This window comes from Pelobates fuscus, chromosome 2, assembly GCF_036172605.1.
Source record: "Pelobates fuscus isolate aPelFus1 chromosome 2, aPelFus1.pri, whole genome shotgun sequence".
In the NCBI taxonomy this organism is placed as follows: domain Eukaryota; kingdom Metazoa; phylum Chordata; class Amphibia; order Anura; family Pelobatidae; genus Pelobates; species Pelobates fuscus.
The window spans coordinates 77,766,592-77,785,905 of NC_086318.1; the positions used below are offsets into that span (position 1 = coordinate 77,766,592).

At 40.7% G+C, this 19,314-nt stretch overlaps 1 protein-coding gene across 1 annotated transcript in view; it reads right to left on the reverse strand.

Moving 5' to 3' along the window:
* ATP1B3 (ATPase Na+/K+ transporting subunit beta 3) overlaps nucleotides 1-8,459 on the reverse strand; it is a 35,321-nt gene extending 26,862 nt beyond the window's left edge. The window contains exon 1 of the mRNA XM_063442276.1: nucleotides 8,186-8,459. Coding sequence (XP_063298346.1) covers nucleotides 8,186-8,294 — 109 coding nt within the window. The 5' untranslated portion in view covers nucleotides 8,295-8,459. The remainder of the gene's footprint in view (nucleotides 1-8,185) is intronic.
* Between the last annotated feature and the right edge of the window lie 10,855 nt (nucleotides 8,460-19,314).

Genomic DNA, 19,314 nt, shown 5'->3' on the forward strand with positions numbered 1-19,314 from the left:
CATACACACGCGGAAAAACAAATTATAGCATTAAGAATGCCACGTTAAGCATCACTCTCCACCTGGAATTAGGATTCTCTGGGGAATGACCAATTGACAAACAGTTTGCCATCGAACAGATGGGTGTGGTACAGAGTCTATGCATAGGAATTTGCAATAGTTTTACGGTCTAGCAATCTTCTCAGGAAAGAGTCATGGGATAAGTGAATTAAATGTAGAGACATGTATTTACTATAAGGAAATATCCTGGGGAAAACTTGCTTTGTATTGCGAAAACATTTTGTAAACCGAGGCATTATTTTCAATGGATTTTCATTTGTAAACCGAAAATTAAGTGTGTGTGGGGGGGGGGGGGGGGGGGGGGGAGAGAAATCCTCTAATGAAAGAAACAGGCACTCTTATTGCGGAGGTTGAAACTGGCTTCTCTAACAGCACTACATTAAAAGCAATTTAGAGCAGTCAAACTGGATGGTGTCTAATTTAGCTCATCTCTGACAGTTACTCAAGTGTCAGTCATTTACCTTACAATGTAGTATTTGCAACATTATTAGCCTTTCATCACCTTCCAAGTCACGTAAGGTCTGTGTTTACATTCCATCTCTCCCTGAAGTGCTAAGAGATTGCAAGGGTTCACAAATATGCAGCACAGGCAGGATGAAGCTTTGCAAAATCAGGTACATACTCAAGCTCCTGCAATAAGGTTAACAGGAGAGGAAGAGACATTGTGGACAGCCCCTTATTAATACAACCATTAAAGGGACACTATAGTCACCAGAAAAACTACAGCTTATTGCGTTTGTTCTGGTGAGAACAATCATTACCTTCAGGATTTTTGCTGTAAACACTGTCTTTTCAGAGAAAATGCAGTTTTTACATTACAGCCTAGTGATAACTTCACTGGCCACTCCTTAGATGGCTGTTAGAGATCCTTCCTGGGTCATGAATGCCTAAAATGCATCCAAACATTCCGTGTCTCCACCCTCCGCATGCAGACACTGAACTTTCCTCATAGAGATTCATTGATTCAATTAATCTCTATGAGGAGATGCTGATTGGCCAGGGCTGTGTTTGAATCATGCTGGCTCTGCCCCTGATCTGCCTCAGCCAATCCTCTGGGGAAGCATTGTGATTGGATTGGCTACCACTTCTGATGTCAGCCGACTGCTTGTTTTTCTGAGGCAAATAGCATGCAGAGTTACAGCTTTAGACTTTAATATAGTAAGATTTTGCTATATTTATGGAGGCATGAAGGGCCCAGATGGTGGTTTTAACACTATAGGGTCAGGAATACATGTTTGTGTTCCTAACCCTATAGTCATCCTTTAAAGAAAAATAAATAAAATTAAAATCTGCAGTCCAAAGTGGGATTTTTCATCTCCGTTCTCAGTTTCAGGACTCATGAGTGAAATCACTTGCAGACAGTTAAGGTGGACTGGCTCCATTTAAAGGGGACTTGAATGCCACCCTGTGGACACAGTCTCGTTAGACCAGTGGGAAGCCCAGGCCTAGTCATTCACAGTCCCATCACACATGAAGAGACTTTCTAAGTTTGTCATGAGAATAGACTTCAAGCATGTCGTTTTTTTTTTCCTGTAGTCTACCAGTGAAAATACACAGAACATATGAAAACAAAAAAGATTTAGACGGAGATAAACAAAAAGAAATAAACAAATGCACTTGGAAGCATAAAACAATGCAGTCAGCTGTGATACAGCATAACCTTGAAACCATAATGTACAAAAGAAATAAATTATAGTTACAGGGGCCTTGCTATAGCACCTAGCTACATCCATCACTGCTTTAACATGGTTTTATCCCTTCAGTTTGTGCCAAATATACACTGCTGAACTCACTTAAAAGTGGACAAATAAGCTGTTAATATCCAACACAGCGCAATGTGAACACTACACACATTGCAGATTACATAAAAATCTGTTCATGACTACACATTTCTCAGTCATAAAACATGTAAAGCCAGAGTTTTCATATAAGTGGCTGCCCATCACTAACTGAATGAGGATTAACCCTAGTTTTTCCCCAACTGTGGGAAATATTTCCACCTCGGGGCTAGTGTCTGCCTCCAATGTCACTTCATCGAATTAATTCTGCATGAACAGAGGCAGTTTTCTGAGGCTTTCTGCAGTGGGGGTAGGGCAATGCAGAAGAAGGACCAGAGCCAAGAATCTTCCAAACAGCGCAGTGCAGCAGAAAAATCTATACCTACTTCAGCAATGACTATGCACTGCTTTGCAAGTGGGATTCAGGGAAAGCCTGCATTTAGCATTGCATCAGTGAAGACTTACAAACATAGCTAATACAACATTCTACAGATGTATTTAAAGGGGTTAACCTAGGATCCTGGGACATGGCATTACCATCATCATATTGAAACCAGATTACAAAATATACATACAGTCCTACCTCTTGAAGCTTTAAATGTAATTGGTTCCCATGCATAGAAGTCATCAATTTTTCAGGACCCAGATAACGGTTCCATAGTACGTACTGCCTTTCCAAAAGCCCCCCGAAAATCTAACAATTTGGACAGGCTACAAAATTGCTTTTACTGAGCTTTTGTTACAGATTATATAATATGAATGGGCTACTGAATTCATTTTAAAACTGAAAAAAAATGGAAAGCCAAACTAGTGCTAAATATATAGTTTAAGTCTTGGGAATGGTACCTTAAAAGGAACATACCAGACAGCATTTCAGCTTGCTAAAGTCTGTCATATTTGTTCATAACAAATAGTTCATAAAAGTTTCTAATTTTAATACAATGTGGTACTTTTCTAACAGAACAGAAATACCTCCCTGACAGCCCTTTTCACTTGTATTAGCTCTATAGAGCTAATAGAATGAGCAGGCGCACTGGGCTACAACATGTCTGTCTTATCCCATTCTCAGTAAGATATACTACAGCTCTTTGAGAAGCATAAAAAAATAAATAAAGTGGCAATCGAGTGAGTATCCAGAACAAAGGCTTCACGATGAGTCTTCCCAGCATAAATAAGGGAGGTCTTGCAAAGGCTGCAGACAGTAGTTTTGCAGCTTTTGCAAGCCGTTTTTTCCCCCCATACACCCAAAAAACAATAAAGAAAAAAAAGGAACATTTTTTCTGTGTAGTATATCTACTTTTTAGTTGTTACAAAAGTCAATGGTTTGTTTTGTTTTTTTGGAATGACAGCATCCAAATGCACGTTGTTGAAGATGTATTTACTCATAATGCTGTTGCTAGCATTTGTGAATCACAACATTCTATTATGATGATCACTAAATTGCTTGCTTTTTGTAAATTTTAGTAAAGCCATGGAGGAATTATGGCATTTACTAATGATTGTGGGGTTTATAAAAAGAAAGGACGAAGGAGCATTCTACACCCAAGATATACACTGGAGGTCACTAGTCTATGAAAACGGCAGAGCACTACAAGTCCCACAGAATTTAAACCAATTAAATGCTAGATGGTGAGCAGCCATTTTACACTTTGTCATTGAAAAGGTCAATCAGAGAACGGATGGATTAATCTTAAAATCATGTGAATTCCAGGAAATGGATTGCATACTGAATTATGACAAAATCCTATCACAGTATTTAAAACTTATTTAAATACAGTGAACATATATAGAAAACTAAATAAATGTAACAAGCTAGTGTTTGACTATCATTTATTGGTTAGCGCTAGTGCTTGGTAGTGAATATGTTAACCAAGAGGTGATACAGCAGTTACATTTGAAAGAACAGAGATGGCAAATTCATGTGAGTTCTGTAACTGTTACACTCACCTATTCATTCAACCTACGCACAAAATGAATAAAAACGAGGGAGGCAGAAAAAAAAAAAAAGTGCTGATAGGATTCTGAAATCACAAGACAGCAGCAGCGGGAGTGGAAATTTCCCTTCCTCTGTGAGCGGCATTAACAGGGTCTTATTTCCATTTCAATTGAAAGGAGGCGGCACATCACAAGAGCCCTGGGACAATCACGAAAGAAACAAAATTAACCATCTCTTAAAAAGTGGCAACGAACTCTAATCGTGGTGATAGCCAAACAAACCACAGACTTAATATGAAGAAACCAGATTTCTCGAATAAGGAGGAATACTGTTTGAGGGTGCAAAATGGCCACACACTTGCTCTTGCCTCTACGTGCAAGACATCTTCCCTTACAGACATGCCATAAACACTACACTTGCAAATTAACTATGCAAAAAGAAAAGGAAGAGGAGAACCGAGAGATTGTGCCCAAAACAAGATGACTGTTTGGCATAAAAGATCAAATAATCTGTGGTGTAAATGTTTTACTGCAGGGAGCCAATGAATGTTTAAACCTGGTTCAGTTTGGCACCCAGGCACTGTAAATGATGCCTATAAGCTTTCTTGCAAGGTAAGACAAGGGCATTTTTAAATGGAACTATAAAAAAAAAAAAAAAAAAACACAAACCACAACACACAAAACCAAACTTCATCTACGAACTCTCCATTTTATAGATATAGTATGCGAAAGAAATACTGCTTACCGGCAGATTCTTTTAAAAATGGCAATTGCCAAGATTTATAGAAAGCCCATGACATCATAAATGGCAAATATATACAGAAAACTAAGCTGGGTGGATGTTTGTACAGCGGGTAGGTCAAGCTACTGTCAAGCTACAAGGTATAATTCATGCCAAAACTATCCATGTGGAAAGAACAATTTAGTGGTCTGTACACAAGGCTAATTTGGAACAGAAGACCTATGTTGGTATTCACCCATGCCTACTGGCAGGTCAAAAAAATACAAGTGATTCATGCAGAAGATAAAGATATTTTTATACATGTGTTTATCTACTAAACTGGGAGATAAAGAATTTAGCTTAAATTAGCCAAGCTTGACATAATTGCTGTACTGGAAATGGTTTACTCCCAGTATGGTAAGATAATACTTTAGTGAATTATTCCAACAGATGGGAAAAAGCAGCCAAAAAGCAGGGGAATGTCAGCAGAGCTTCTGCACTGGTGAATTTAGGTTTGAAATACAGTAATAGTGTCTGATAATAAGGAACTCAAAGCAATGATCTCTCGGTTGCCAACATGGTGAGCAAACCATTGCCAGGCTTTTTGTGCTACCCATCAACAAATAGGTTAAAAAGCCTAAAAACAAAGTGTAATATGTTGGTATTTTGCTAGCAGTTTGTTACAGAATGGTTTAGAAACCAAGAAAATAATGTTCAAATTCAGATAAGCCATAACACTGGAAAAAATTGGAGAAAGAACAGAATTAAATTTAATACAGGATGTATTTGGACGAGTGAAAAAAATTGAGTACTAGATTAAGCAAGATTAATCCTCTAGTTCATCTGAAAAGGGGGTAAACCAATCGTGCTCTTCACAGGAGATCAGCAGTTGTGGAAATGACAGACCATCCCCCAATCCCTCTTTCTCAGAGAGGCAACGAGATTCATTCAAACCAGGAGATGCAGAATGAATAGGACAACTGCATCTATCATTTATTATAAAACTAGGATGCCTCATCTAGCGCTAAATACTACGTCTCACACAGACCTGAGATTGTAACCCTCCTCCCAAATTAAAGGTGGGGGAAGCAATAACTAGACTCTAGGTGAGAAGGGATCGGTTGTCTTTACAGAAGATGGCAGACCTCCCCCCCCTTTCCCACTGTCTCCCATCGACAGTCACACACAGAGCTATTTTTAGCCTCCAATGCGGCTGACTTCAGAAGCGCCCCACACCTCCTCCTATCCACCACGAAATGTGTCACACCACTGATACAGAGACTTCCCCCATCGCTGCCATATTTAACTCTTGGGGCATCATGAAGAAAGGTTTGCCATTGCTAACCAATGAGTTAACGCAGTAAGAAGATCATATTGACATTATCTTACGAAACTACCAATATGTAAAAGAATGTGTGCTTTCTGAGAATTAACTATAGTGCCAAAGGAAGTCTGCATTTCATCTATGCATTAAAACAAAATTACATAACTGAAGGAATATTGAATAAAAAAAGGGTTATGCTGAAATATAAATCTCTAATAGCAGTTTCTCTGCATACCAAAGTGTGTGTATATATATATATATATATATATATATATATATATATATATATATACACATACACACACACACACACACACACACACACACACATATATATTGAGGTCCAACAGACTTCCATCTTTTGACCACACCTTGGCCACAAAATAAAAAAAAAAAAATCTTCCCATCTAAATCAAGGAGATAAAAGTGCAAAGCTCATCAAAATCCCTATATGTTCCCACTGCCACCTACTGGACAGCACCTGCCCACAATCAAATGTTTAGGATCTACATAAAGGGCATCCCACAAGTGACCTTAACCATCTGCAATTCCATCTCTGGGATAGGACACAAATGTTAGAAGCTTCAGTACCAACATCATCTCTTTCCAAGGTCCTCCACCAGAGGTCACCCTCCAACTAAGGTCTTTCGCCTACGTACTGATCCTACAAAACCCATTCATCCCAGAATATAATGTATATATATCTCCATAATTTGAGACATACATAAACCATCTCTATATGAATCTGTACATGATGACGGACGCAAATTCACCACTTATGCTCATGACACTTGAGCAGCCCAATAAAAGAGCTCAGTCCATAAATTATTCAATCACTAAAATGGTTATTTTAAAAAAGGTTTATCATCTTACAATCTAAATTTCAATATTTCAAACATGGATAGTCACATATGCGAGTAATGCAGTGCTTGGGTAGCTCTGATTAACCAAAAACCTGCAATGGGAAATTGGCACCTTACATTGATTATCCTGCACCATAAAACAAAAGCCACTGAGAACTGGCATGCAGTTCTCTAGAATGGTGACAATCACATCTGCATTATTGTACAGCGCCACATCTGCTGCACATCCATAGCATGAGATGCAATCTACACTTAAAAGATAGTACCAAGACCACAAATACCAAGAAATTAGAATACAATAAACCTCACCCCATAACTAAACTAGAAGAAGATCAAAGATTACAGCAGAGAGACAGCACCCAAATGGTTAAGATACCTCCCTAAATGCGCAGAAAATGATAGGGACATTTCAATAGTTATTAATACGGTTAAATGATGGACTGCCTGAATGACTAGGCTATATGACCTAATTTCTCATAAAAGATACATACAGATAACACAGAATCTCTCTCTCCATATATCTATATGACATTGTAGCGCATTACTCCAATGATACAGATGTGAGGGGTGAAAAAAAAAAACAGATGACATTTATATTCTAGAATACCTTTTTTATTGGAGACTAACAGAATTTTGGAAAACATACAAAAGTCATCTGTTCATCTGAGATAAGAGATATATTCCTTCACAGTTCTTTCGTGGAGTGATTTTTTCTTCTCTATATAAAATTAAACATTAAGATCTATTTCATGCCTACTAGGCGAGATGCCCCATTTCTCTATACAAACATAAATATACATATTTTACAGCAGAGCTTCCCTTCTCTTTATAAAAAGGAAGTGGTAGAAAATTATACATTCTTACTGGGATCCTCCCCTTCTCCGTACATAAAATATACAGGAATTCTATAATTTTGCTCATTTTTCTCTATGAAAGGAAGTGATGCTCTCTCCCTATTATAAACATGTATTAAAATGGTGCTATCTTGCTGTATAAGAAATATTGGACTTCCTATACATGTTTATGGACAGAGATGCTCGTCCTGACACGGTTTATATATATAAAAGATCCCCCATTATTAGTATCCCCAGTTTTTGATTATATATAAAGATATCCCATTATTCTCAGTGTCCCCTGCTTATTATTTATATAAATATATCCCATTCCCAGTGCCCCCTGTTTATTATAATAATTTATATAAATATATCCCATTATTCTCAGTGCCCCTTGATTATTATTTATATAAATATATCCCATTATTCCCAGTGCCCCCTGATTATAATAATTATTTATATAAATATATCCCATTAATGTCAGAGCCCCCAGTTTATTAATTATTATTATTATCTATATAGTATGCCCGTTGAGGAGGGTATCCAGCTCAGGTATTTGCCCTCCATGCCCCGCATGGTGATAGCACGTTTCATGTTAGATGAAAGCCCTGACAGTCAGCCCAGCAGCTGCCTGTCTCCCTCTCACCCTCCAGCAATGAATGACTCCTCACCCCAGCTGCTCGCCGTGCGGCCCAGGAACTCCCCGCTCCGCGGGTTGTAGATGAACTGCTTCCACTCGGACACTGGCTGCTCCGGGCTCTTGTTGTCCTCCTTGGCCATGATGCTGGGGCTGTCGGTTACTGAAAGCTATGAATCCTGCGATGTACGGTGGGAGCCTACCCTGGACCAGTCCGTCCCTACCGGCCGCTCTACAGTCTGAGGCCGCTGCGGCACAGGCACACGATTCCCTGGCACGGCAGAGCGAAGGGCGTGGCCGCTCGGCGCCAATCACAAGCCGAGCATTGAGGAGATGGGCGACCGCTGTCGATAAATAGGACCAATCGGGCGATGCCTTGGGCGTGGCCACGAGCAAGCGGTCAAACCTAGTGGAGGGCTGTCCTGCGCAGGAGGGTGGGGACCGTTAGTCGCTCGGCCTATCACGAGCGTTGCTGCAGAGAAGCTGGGCGCGTGCATCGGCGCAGCATCTAGCGGTTTCTGATGCTGCGGATGGTGGGAGCGCGCTTTCACTCAAGGAGTCCTGGCAAGGCAAAGCAAAAAGCGTTTTGATCTGGGAAGGTTTAGATTTTTTTTTTTTAGCTCGTGCGCGTTTCAGTTTGACTGTGAGAGCGCGCCTTCGCCTAACTGACGGAGCGCGTGGCCTTCGCAGCGCGGGAACTGATATTCTCCCTCAGCATCCGCAACCCAGTCACGTGTCAGTGCCTCACAGGCTTGCAAAGGGCTATCATGTCCTCCATTCACCTATTGGATCAATCATGATAGCGTCATGTATGATCAGAGTGTACAATGACAGACCCAAATACCCTTACAGTGCAGCCTGTGCCTTTAACTGTAGGGGGTTCTCCATCATTTTAAAATGTGTCATCATTTGTTCTATTATTATGTAACACAAAGGACTGCATGTATCATAGCCTCTGTCTTTACTTTGTAACAAATGGATATAAAAATAAATACATTTTAATTTTGTCCTACACCATCACACCCTTGCTGTATATACATAGTTGCATAGTTACATAGCTGAAAAGAGACTTGGTCCATCAAGTTCAGCCTTCCTCACATATGTTTTTGCTGTTGATCCAAAAGAAGGCCAAAAAAAACAGTCTGAAGCGCTTCCAATTTTGCAACAAACTAGGAAAAAAATCCTTCTTGACCCCAAAATAGGGGTATGCATCTTCAAATCTTCATTGTAAGCTGGTTTGATCAGGGTCCTCATCAATTCCTGTAGCATTTTGTAATTGTCTCGTTTATACTGTTAAATTTCCTCTTTCATAAAATTGAAAAGCGCTGCGTAATAAGTTGGCGCTATGCAAATGCCGAAAAATAAAAGTAATTTTTCAGAAGCACCACTTATCTAGGGTGCCCATATCCACAATATCTTCCTGGATGGTGGACACATATAATTTCATTATGGAAATGCTGACCCGTAGTATGTAGCATTTAAATGCTGCTAGACTCCGGACTAATTTTGCACCTGATTTACTACCTGCAGCATTTGACTTCTGCATACAGCATGGCAGCATGCTTTATACGTATTCCATCAATTTTTATAATTTATATGTGTCCTGAGAAACATGGTGGATATGGCATCCCTACACCTATCTTAGTAATAACTGTGCAATTAACGAAGGGCTAGCGTGCATTCGTGAATCTTGATCTCATTCTGAATTTCTAGACCTTCAAATTGTGAATAGTCTTAGCAGATATGTGGTGCTTCTAACCAAGAGGACTAAAGATGTCCTCCTCCTCAAAACAGGCTTCAGCCAGGAAATACACAAATTAATAGGGTCATTTAATGACATTATTTGATTCTAACCAGAGTCTACACTAGTGGTATTCCATTACACTTTTAAATAGTCTATCTTCATATATGTTCAGAAGAAGAACTATACAAAAAAATTAGAGGAATACACTTCTAATGTTTCTAAGAGTCCAATATGGTTTAATGTCTCTGCTTGTTATACATTGCCACCAGGATGACTTCACTAACATATGAGTATACTAAAACGCAGGCAAATAAAGAATGTCGCACGCCACCTTTTGACGTAGCTAGGTTCAGAAAGGACCAAGGACATTCAAAAATATATTGAGAGAAGAAAAACTCGCAGGCACTCCAAATTCAAGCCGCATGCAGTTTTATTGTAGCAGAATGTAACGCAACGTTTCGACCGTAAAGGTCTTTTTCAAGCTTTTCCCTTCGATAAACATTCTATTTTAGACAGAAATCTATTCTGTCACATAAAGTGACACTTAGCACAACATTATTCCCAGAGTTCCCTCAGTTAAACATTTAGCTTTTTACGAATGGTTTCATGGAGAGTCTACTTGGACTTCAAGCAGTGGGCACTGCCAATGTCTTGTCCGCATTCATATTTCTCAATTAACACATATGCGTTATCCATGTCAATTTCATCTAACCTGGACAATTCTAGGGGCAGCCACTCTCAGCCAATCAGTGTCATCCAGATTGGAGGAAAGTGATGTTGATAATGCAGAAGTATTCCTTCCACAATCAATTAGGCTGAAATAGAGACTGTATCTGGGTGCCAGGAAGTCCATTGGTTTTTATCAAACTATTTTAAAACTAACACAACACTAGGGGCCTCTAGGCATCTTAACCAGGACAGAATGCTATTTAGAATGTTAATATATTGCTATATTGAGATTGAAGGATTCATGCATACCCAAGAATAGTACAAGAAGTTAAGCTCTTAAAAGGTGGTTTCATTAGGATTTTCTGAGATGTCCAGCAGGTGGCATTAGGTTGGTGGTACACATTTGCCATGATAGTCAAGATCTTGAGGGTCTCAAGAACATGACTTGAAGATAGCGATTTGCTAGGTGCAAAAACGAAGACAACAAATATCATCTATCATCATAATCTGTGTTATGGCCTAAGGTGATGGGACCTGTTGAACTTTTGCCACAAGAGGCCAGCAACTGCCTAGCTCAGTAGAGAAACAAACTGCCTAAACTTAACAAACAGCTACATTTACTGTAAGAACACAATGCAACATTGTACCGAATGAAGACATAAATACTAACAAACTGCTATATTACCACTTGAATAGTATTTGTTTTATCACAGGTAAAAGGCATCAGGGACAGCTGTGTGACATAGGCCATATTTATCTCCGAGTTAGACTATGGTCAAAGATAAAATTGGATTGGAACTTCTAACTTTTCTGAGAATAATATCTAGAAGTATTTGGATTTTGAATGTATTCTCGTGTCTTTATTAAACCAAATAATTGTTTTTTTCTCATGTGAATCTTTCTTTGAAAGAAAACAACAGCTATTCAATACTAGTTTCTGTAAGTTCATGGTATGACTTTGTTTTCTATAAGTAAATAAAATAAGAATGTAAATCTATAGGTGGTACATTAACCTACATACATCAGTGAAACCCAGATGTCTGGCCACTGTTTGATAACAAATGGTGTTGATTAAAGCATTTACATAGTGTTATCATGATGAGATTGGGGATATAACATGTTAATTTAGGTATGTGCACCATCCATTGTAAAACACTGATTGCATACAATTGTGAGAAAAATAAGCACATTTTAAATGGAGTTAACACAAGCTACCATGTGATAGCATTAGCTAGCATATAAACATAGGATAGAAGGATGCAATTTTGTGGCCAAATTGCAGTTCAGATATACACAACAACTATATAAAACTATATGTTTACAGAAGTGTATTTTTTCATTTTTTTTTTTCTCATTCACCCTATGAGGTAATATAAGAGGAATACAACATATGTATTCTATTCTGGTAGTTTATGAAGTATTAGCATGACGATAAATAAACTTTTTTTACACTCTGACTACAGTGAAATAAAGGGTACTTTTCAAATATCCTTATAATTGGTATTTTCTAGCATTTTTTTGAATGCAGATTCTCAGAATCCCATTACAATGTAAGGATAATTTGTTTATAATGTCACCAAAGCAATTAGACTTGTCTGAGTGAAATCAAAAGGTCTGTACTTCATCTTGTAGCCTGGCATGAGGATTGGGAGATATGGGTTGGAACCAGTTCTATTTACATGTTTGTGTCTAACATACTATTTGGCTTAACTAGTTTTTGCACATCTATGCTTTATTTGAGAAACTTATGAAGTATTGCAAGAAACTTTACTTTATAATTCACCTACCTTCCCTAACTCTACCTAATCTTTCTGCAATGGATGACTAATTAGAATTTTTTTTAAAAATCTTTACATTTATATATTTGCAACTCTTTAGGTAGGCTATACACATAATTTTGTGTTTGTTCTAATCCTATTCCAATATTAAAGGGGAATTGCCACTGACGCTTACAATTTGGTTTAATATGATATTAATGGAAATTAATTAATAATAATAATATGATATTGCCTAGATTTATCAAGTATGTATTTATGAGGTATGCAAAAATAACACTAAATGTGAAATACATTCCTCTTTGTCCTGGACATGTTGCATTAGTGGATGAGTGCTGTTGGCTCAGAAGCTAAAACTGAATTTTGGAATATGGGCCTGTATATTTCTATCCCAAAATGTGCATTGAGCTGCTGTTCAGTAAAGGACTCAGTTTACCATTTTGTGGGCAAAAAGTGAACCATGTTAGTTTTTTTTCAAATAGAGTGCCATTTATTTTAGAATTAGCTGAGCTGCTGTCACGTATTCATCCGCTTATAGAAATGTGGTTAATGACATTTACTGTCCACACAGGAAAAGTTGTGCCGAGCAGCAACCTAATCCACAGAAGGGTTAATGCTGAGCAGCAATTGTGCAAATGAAACCTGGTGTCACATATTCATCCGCTTATAGAAATGTGGTTAATGACATTTTCTGTCCACACAGGAAAAGTTGTGCTGAGCAGCAACCTAATCCACAGAAGGGTTAATGCTGAGCAGCAATTATGCAAATGAAACCTGGTAACTGACTTTGGGGTCAAAGGCGAGTTACAGCCTATCAGAACTAAAGGAGGGGTATTTAGGCCCAGTTCTCATCCTGCTCAGTGCCCTGTCGTGGTTTCCCTTGTGGTTGTCCGAGAGCGCGTACCTGTTATTAGTTTTCTACCTGGTTTTTGACTTTGACTTTGGCTTTGTTTATTGACTTCTCTATATTCTGGTATCCTGACTCCTGGCTTTCCTCATCGCTGTGTCCCATTCTGTGTTCCCTGACCTCGGCTAGTATTTTGACTATTCTATGTACGTTAAATCCGGCCATTCTAAAGACCGGTAATACGTTACTTATTTGTCATTCGTGCTATACAGTTCTACGTGCTGGATCAAACAGTAATCCTGACATTATGACAGGGCCATAGATCCTGTAGAACAGTGTCAGCACATAGCTGCTTGTGAGAGGAAATTAGAGGAGAATGATCACCGCATGGATCAATTCGCTCAGGCTTTCAGTACGCTTCTCGCTAGAACGGCGCATCTGCAGCCTGCAGCGTCTCCTCCTATAGCACCTCTACCCTGTGTACCTCCACCCACTGTTAATAGGACTCCTAGCATCTCCTTATCGCCATCCCTACAGTTTGATGGCAATATCCAGGAATGCAGGGGTTTTCTTAATCACGTGGAGTACCATTTTGAGGCCTCACCAGGGTCGTTCCCCACGGACAGAGCAAAAATTGGTTATCTAATGAATCAATTAAAGGGCAAGGCCCTTGCCTGGGCTAATCCGTTGTGGGAGAGTAATCGGAGCATAGCTCATAATTACCAGGAATTCCTTGCCGAATTCAAGCTCATGTTTGAGCCATTGGGTAGAGAGGATGACGCCTCCACTGCCCTAATGCACATCAGACAAGGTAACCGGTCTATCTCGGATTATGCTATTGAATTCTGTACCTTAGCTTCCGAGGTAGACTGGACTAACAATGGGTTAATCTCAGCATTCAAAAAGGGTCTCTCAGAGACTATACTAGATGAGATAGCCGCTAAAGAATTACGTTTGTCATGCATATTGATAATAGGTTAAGACTCAGAGAAGTCATCAGATGCAAGACCAGACGTACGGCTATGTCCCTAGCACCTCAATTCTCTAAACCTGTTTTGTTTAACCTCCCTGTACAGTCCGAACCTGAACCTATGCAGTTGGGGGTCACTAGACTGTCAGAGGCCGGAAAACAGTATAGGAGAAGGGAGGGGTTATGCCTATATTGCGGTAGAAAGGGACATATGATAACTAATTGCCCAGTGCATCTGTAAAACTTCTGCACCTAAGAACCTTAAGGGGACAGATCTTAGGTTTGATGGAGTTGTCCTCTAACAAAAACAAAAGTAGATTCCTCCTTGAGGTATCTATTTCCCTTGATAACAAGTTTTCTTGCAGTGCCCTAATGGACTCAGGTGCTGCTGGAAATTTTATTGATGTCCAGTTTATTAGGGGTAATGAGATACCGGCCAGGGAGAGACCTATGCCGCTAGCTGTAGAGGCTATTGATGGTAGAGCACTCACACAACCGCTTATAACCCACAAAACTCTATATTGGGGCCTCCCATAGGGAGGAGATGACGTTTTAGGTTATTACTTCTCCATCATGTCCTATCATATTAGGGTTTTCGTGGCTGAGTAAGCACAATCCCTATATTGACTGGGCTAATGGGGGAGATATTAGAATAGGGTAAATAGTGTATGGGGAGATGTATAAAAACAGTACTAGAGGGGCGTGGCCAAGCGATTGAACTGCATGGACGCACGGTCTCAGAGCTCCGAGACACAGCAAGATATTTACAAACTTTACCCGCAGTATAGCCGAACCGAGACCACAGGAGAGGCAGGCGGTAGACCCACACCACAATATGGGCCGAAAAAACAAAAAGATAAAGCCCGACAGACCCCGATTAAGCCACGACATTGGCGTGCTCCCAAGGCAGGCTCAACAGGCCGGCGGGCCCAAAATGGCCGACATTCATGAGGCCTACTCAGACCTGTCTGAAGACCTGTCCCTTGAGGACGACGAGGACGAAATGCCGACTAGAGCGACACCAGCAGTTAAACCGGCCAGCCCAGACAAGGAGCCGGTAACGACAGCGGTACTGAAAAGCCTGCTGACGGAACTACAACACAATATCCTGGCGGACGTGGCAAACCTCCGTGCAGACCTCCAGGGCCTGACAGGCCGGATCGGAGCCGTAGAAGCATCCACAGAGGAGCATACACAACAAATTGCCTCCATGCAGCAAACGATACGGGGGCTTCAGAAACAGAACACAGCGTTCGATAACAGATTGGCGATACTGGAAGATATGCGGCGCAAAAATAATTTAAAAATCAGAGGCATCCCAGAGGCTATACCTACAGAGGAGCTACCACATATGGTGAGGCGCCTTATGGTAGCGATATTATCTCCACGACAGGCCAAAGCCATGACTATAGAGGACTGTTTCCGCATACCAAAAGCACCGAAAGCTCCAGCAGCAGCTCCGAGGGATCTGATAGTCCGCTTCTGCAATGGCAGGGACAAAGCGGCTATGCTGATGGCCCTCAAAGACCGGGACTCTTATAATTTTGAAGGAATGCACCTCGCCTTTTATCCAGACCTCTCGGGAGGGACACTGGCGTGGCGAAGATCCCTCAGACCAGTTACCTCCATCCTCAGGCAGAAGAGCATTCAGTACAAGTGGCGGCTGTCACGAACACTATTAATAATGCATGGAGAAACCCAGCATACAGTCCACGACCTCACTGAGGCTCAGGCTTTAATGCACACAATGGGACTTGCTATGGACTCACTGCCACCAGACGGATCCCTAAGGCCCAATCATGCACCTCAACGCTGGGACCCAGCGAAAGTGAAGGCATTCGTACAACGGAAGACTCCTCCGGCCGGAGCCGCAACGGTCACCACCTGAACCACTGAACTCTTGCCTCTATTGCGGAGTGCTCATCACTCGAAGCTGCTCTAAGTTACCCTAGGCTATTATAAGTTATGTTTTATGTTTTATAAAGTTTTTTGAGCATTTACAAACGTTAGGATTCACCCTGGACGCAGAAACATAAACACACTCTAGTAAAGCGACCTTCTGACCGCACACCAACCCCCCTATACCCGACCGACTCACACTAACGAGTGACATAAGCAGCCCCTTAACCAGGCGCCAACCTCTTGGCCCCTGCGATAGCCCAAGCGAGACCAGCAAACTCTAGCAGTTGACACTTAGCAGACTAGTACCTGGAAGGTACCATATCTTCAGTGCACACCCACATCTGTGGCTCTGAGAATAGAGCTTAGTTATCCCGACATCACCCTCACAAACAGAGTTCGCGGGTGGCATAATTCTCTACAACTGCCACATAATATCTACAGCATACCCGACCCATTAGTCACCCAATATGACCGTTACTATATTGCATATACCCTGCTTGACATAACGATGTCTCACTTATCCTTTTAAACTAAAAAATGTGCATAATCACTGTAAGCCACACTGAAACCGTATATTAATGTTTTGCCCTGGATTGCTATTGTGGCACCAAGGGCCCATTTGTGATTAACCGCACAGCAAAAATAAAGAATTGAAAAAAGAAAAAAAAAACAGTACTAAAGAGATTGGGTACTATTGACCTTAACAAGGCTCAATCTGATGTATTGCCTCCCCACAGAGCATATGACTGTGCCATTAACCTGTTTCCAGGCGTTATGCGCTGTGTAAGGGGGCAGTTTATGCCTTATCTCCCCAGGAGAGTAAAATAATGGAGGAATACATCAAAGAATCCTTGAGCAAAGGGCACATAAGAAAGTCATCCTCACCAGCTGGTGCAGGATTCTTTTTTGTTGAAAAAAAGGGTGGTGAGTTACGCCCTTGCATAGACTACAGGACCCTTAATAAAATCACTGTAAAAAATGCATACTCTATCCCCCTCATTTCCGAATTGTTCGATAGACTTCAGGGAGCTAAAGTATTTACTAAGCTTGACCTTAGGAGTGCTTACAATTTAAGAATCATGAGTGGAAGATGGCATTTAATACCCGTAGTGGACACTATGAATATCTGGTAATGCCATTTGGGTTATGCAACGCCCCGGCCATATTCCAAGACTTTATAAATGATGTACTCAGGGAATTCATTTACTCATTTGTCTTTGTTTAAGATCTGTAATGCTTCTTTATACATTTGTTATATTTGTGGTAATCTCCAGGTTTTCTATTATGTTTTCTATTATGTTATAATTAGGCACATATGTGATGAGTTTTGGGTCACTTGTAACTTGTGTTATGTTACATAGTGTCCAGCACTCAGTGCCAATAAAGTTTTGTGCGTTCCAAATCGACCTCGCATGCGCACCGATAACTTCCTGAAAGCTACTGGTCTTTGAGGGTACCCGTAGCTGAACGGAACTCTGTGTCGTTGTGCGCATGCGCAACGGCGTTTTTGGCGCGAAGACAGAAGATTTTCGAAGACTTAAAAGAGAAGCCGGAAAAGGAACAACAGCATCCACAGCTCCTGAGGAAGTCCCGAAAGGCGCTGGACGGACCGCGTTGAGCCTGAACTTTGTTTTTATAGCAGTCCAGAGACCGTTTACTTCACCATCACGATTGTACTGAGAGCCGCAAGTATATCTAGCCTTTAGAGTCGCGACCTAGGGCTATTTGGAACATCTCTATACTTGTGTGCTAGTGGCTGGTGTTTGTTTTTTACTATTGGTCTTGGAATTGTACTGCTTTATAATCAATATTTTTATATGAATTGTATTAATAAATTTGCAGTTTTTTACACTATATCTTTTTTGTCACAGTAATTAGCGCCCTCAATAGGGGAGATTAACACCCCCCCCCCCCCCCTTCTCTATTTTCTAACCATTTGAAACATGTTCTGCAGACGTTGTTGAAAAATAAACTTTATTGTAAATTAGAAAAGTGCATATTTGACCAGCCTGAAGTCCACTTTTTGGGTTACAACATCTCTGCATCGGGATTTCAAATGGATCCTAAAAAACTAGAGGCTGTACTACACTGGCCATTACCCTCTGGTTTAAAGCCATTCAAAGGTTTATTGGTTTTGCCAACTATTACAGAAGATTCATCAAGGGATTTTCTTCTGTAATAACCCCAATCACTAATATGACTTGCAAAGGGGTTAGTAGCACGGTATGGTCCAAAGAGGCTGTGAATGCTTTTGAGACTCTTAAACAAAGATTTGCCTCTGCGGACATACTAAAACATCCCGACACCAGTAAACCTTTTATATTGGAGGTTGATGCATCCGAGACAGGGGTAGGGCCTGTTCTCTCTCAGAGAGAAAGCCAGGGAACACCATTGCATCCTTGTGGCTACTTCTCCAGAAAGATGTCTCCTGCTGAGCGCAACTACGATATTGGCAATAGAGAACTGTTGGCCATTATTCTTGCCCTCAAGGAGTGGCATAATCTTTTGGAGGGTTCCAAGGACCCCCTGTTGATCATAACCGACCACAAAAATCTGGCATATATAGGGGATGCCAAACGTTTGTCTTCCAGACAGGCTAGATGGTCACTGTTCCTTTCACGTTTTAACTTTCTCATTACTTATAGACCTGGTTCTAAAAATACCAAGGCTGATGCCTTGTCCAGGCAATTTGATAATGAGTCAGCTCCGGAACAGGTGGCATCTCCTATTATTCCACCAGAGTGTATTATTGCTACTACTGTCCTCTCATTGTCTTCTCCACTGCTTGGCACCATACTGGAGGACCAGCCTCAGGCGCCCAGTGGTAAACCGTGTGATAAACTGTTCGTTCCCCTATGTGAAAGGGTTAATATCATGAAAGTGTTCCATGACAATATAACTGCTGGACACCCAGGCATCAATAAGTCCACTGCCGCGATCACTAGATCATTTTGGTGGGATTCACTCAGGAAAGATGTAAACGAGTATGTGCAGGCATGTTCTGTGTGTGCAGTTTCTAAGGTGACTCATGCACGTCCTTGTGGCCTGTTGTAGCCTCTTCCTGTTCCTGAGATTCCATGGTCCCACTTATCCATGGACTTTATTGTTGAGCTTCCTAGCTCTGCTGGGTTCACTACTATTCTCATGGTTGTAGACCGATTTTCAAAGATGGCTCACTTCATTCCTCTCAAGAAGTTGCCATCTTCGCAAGAATTGGTCCTAATTTTCAAACGTGAAATTGTCCGTTTGCATGGCA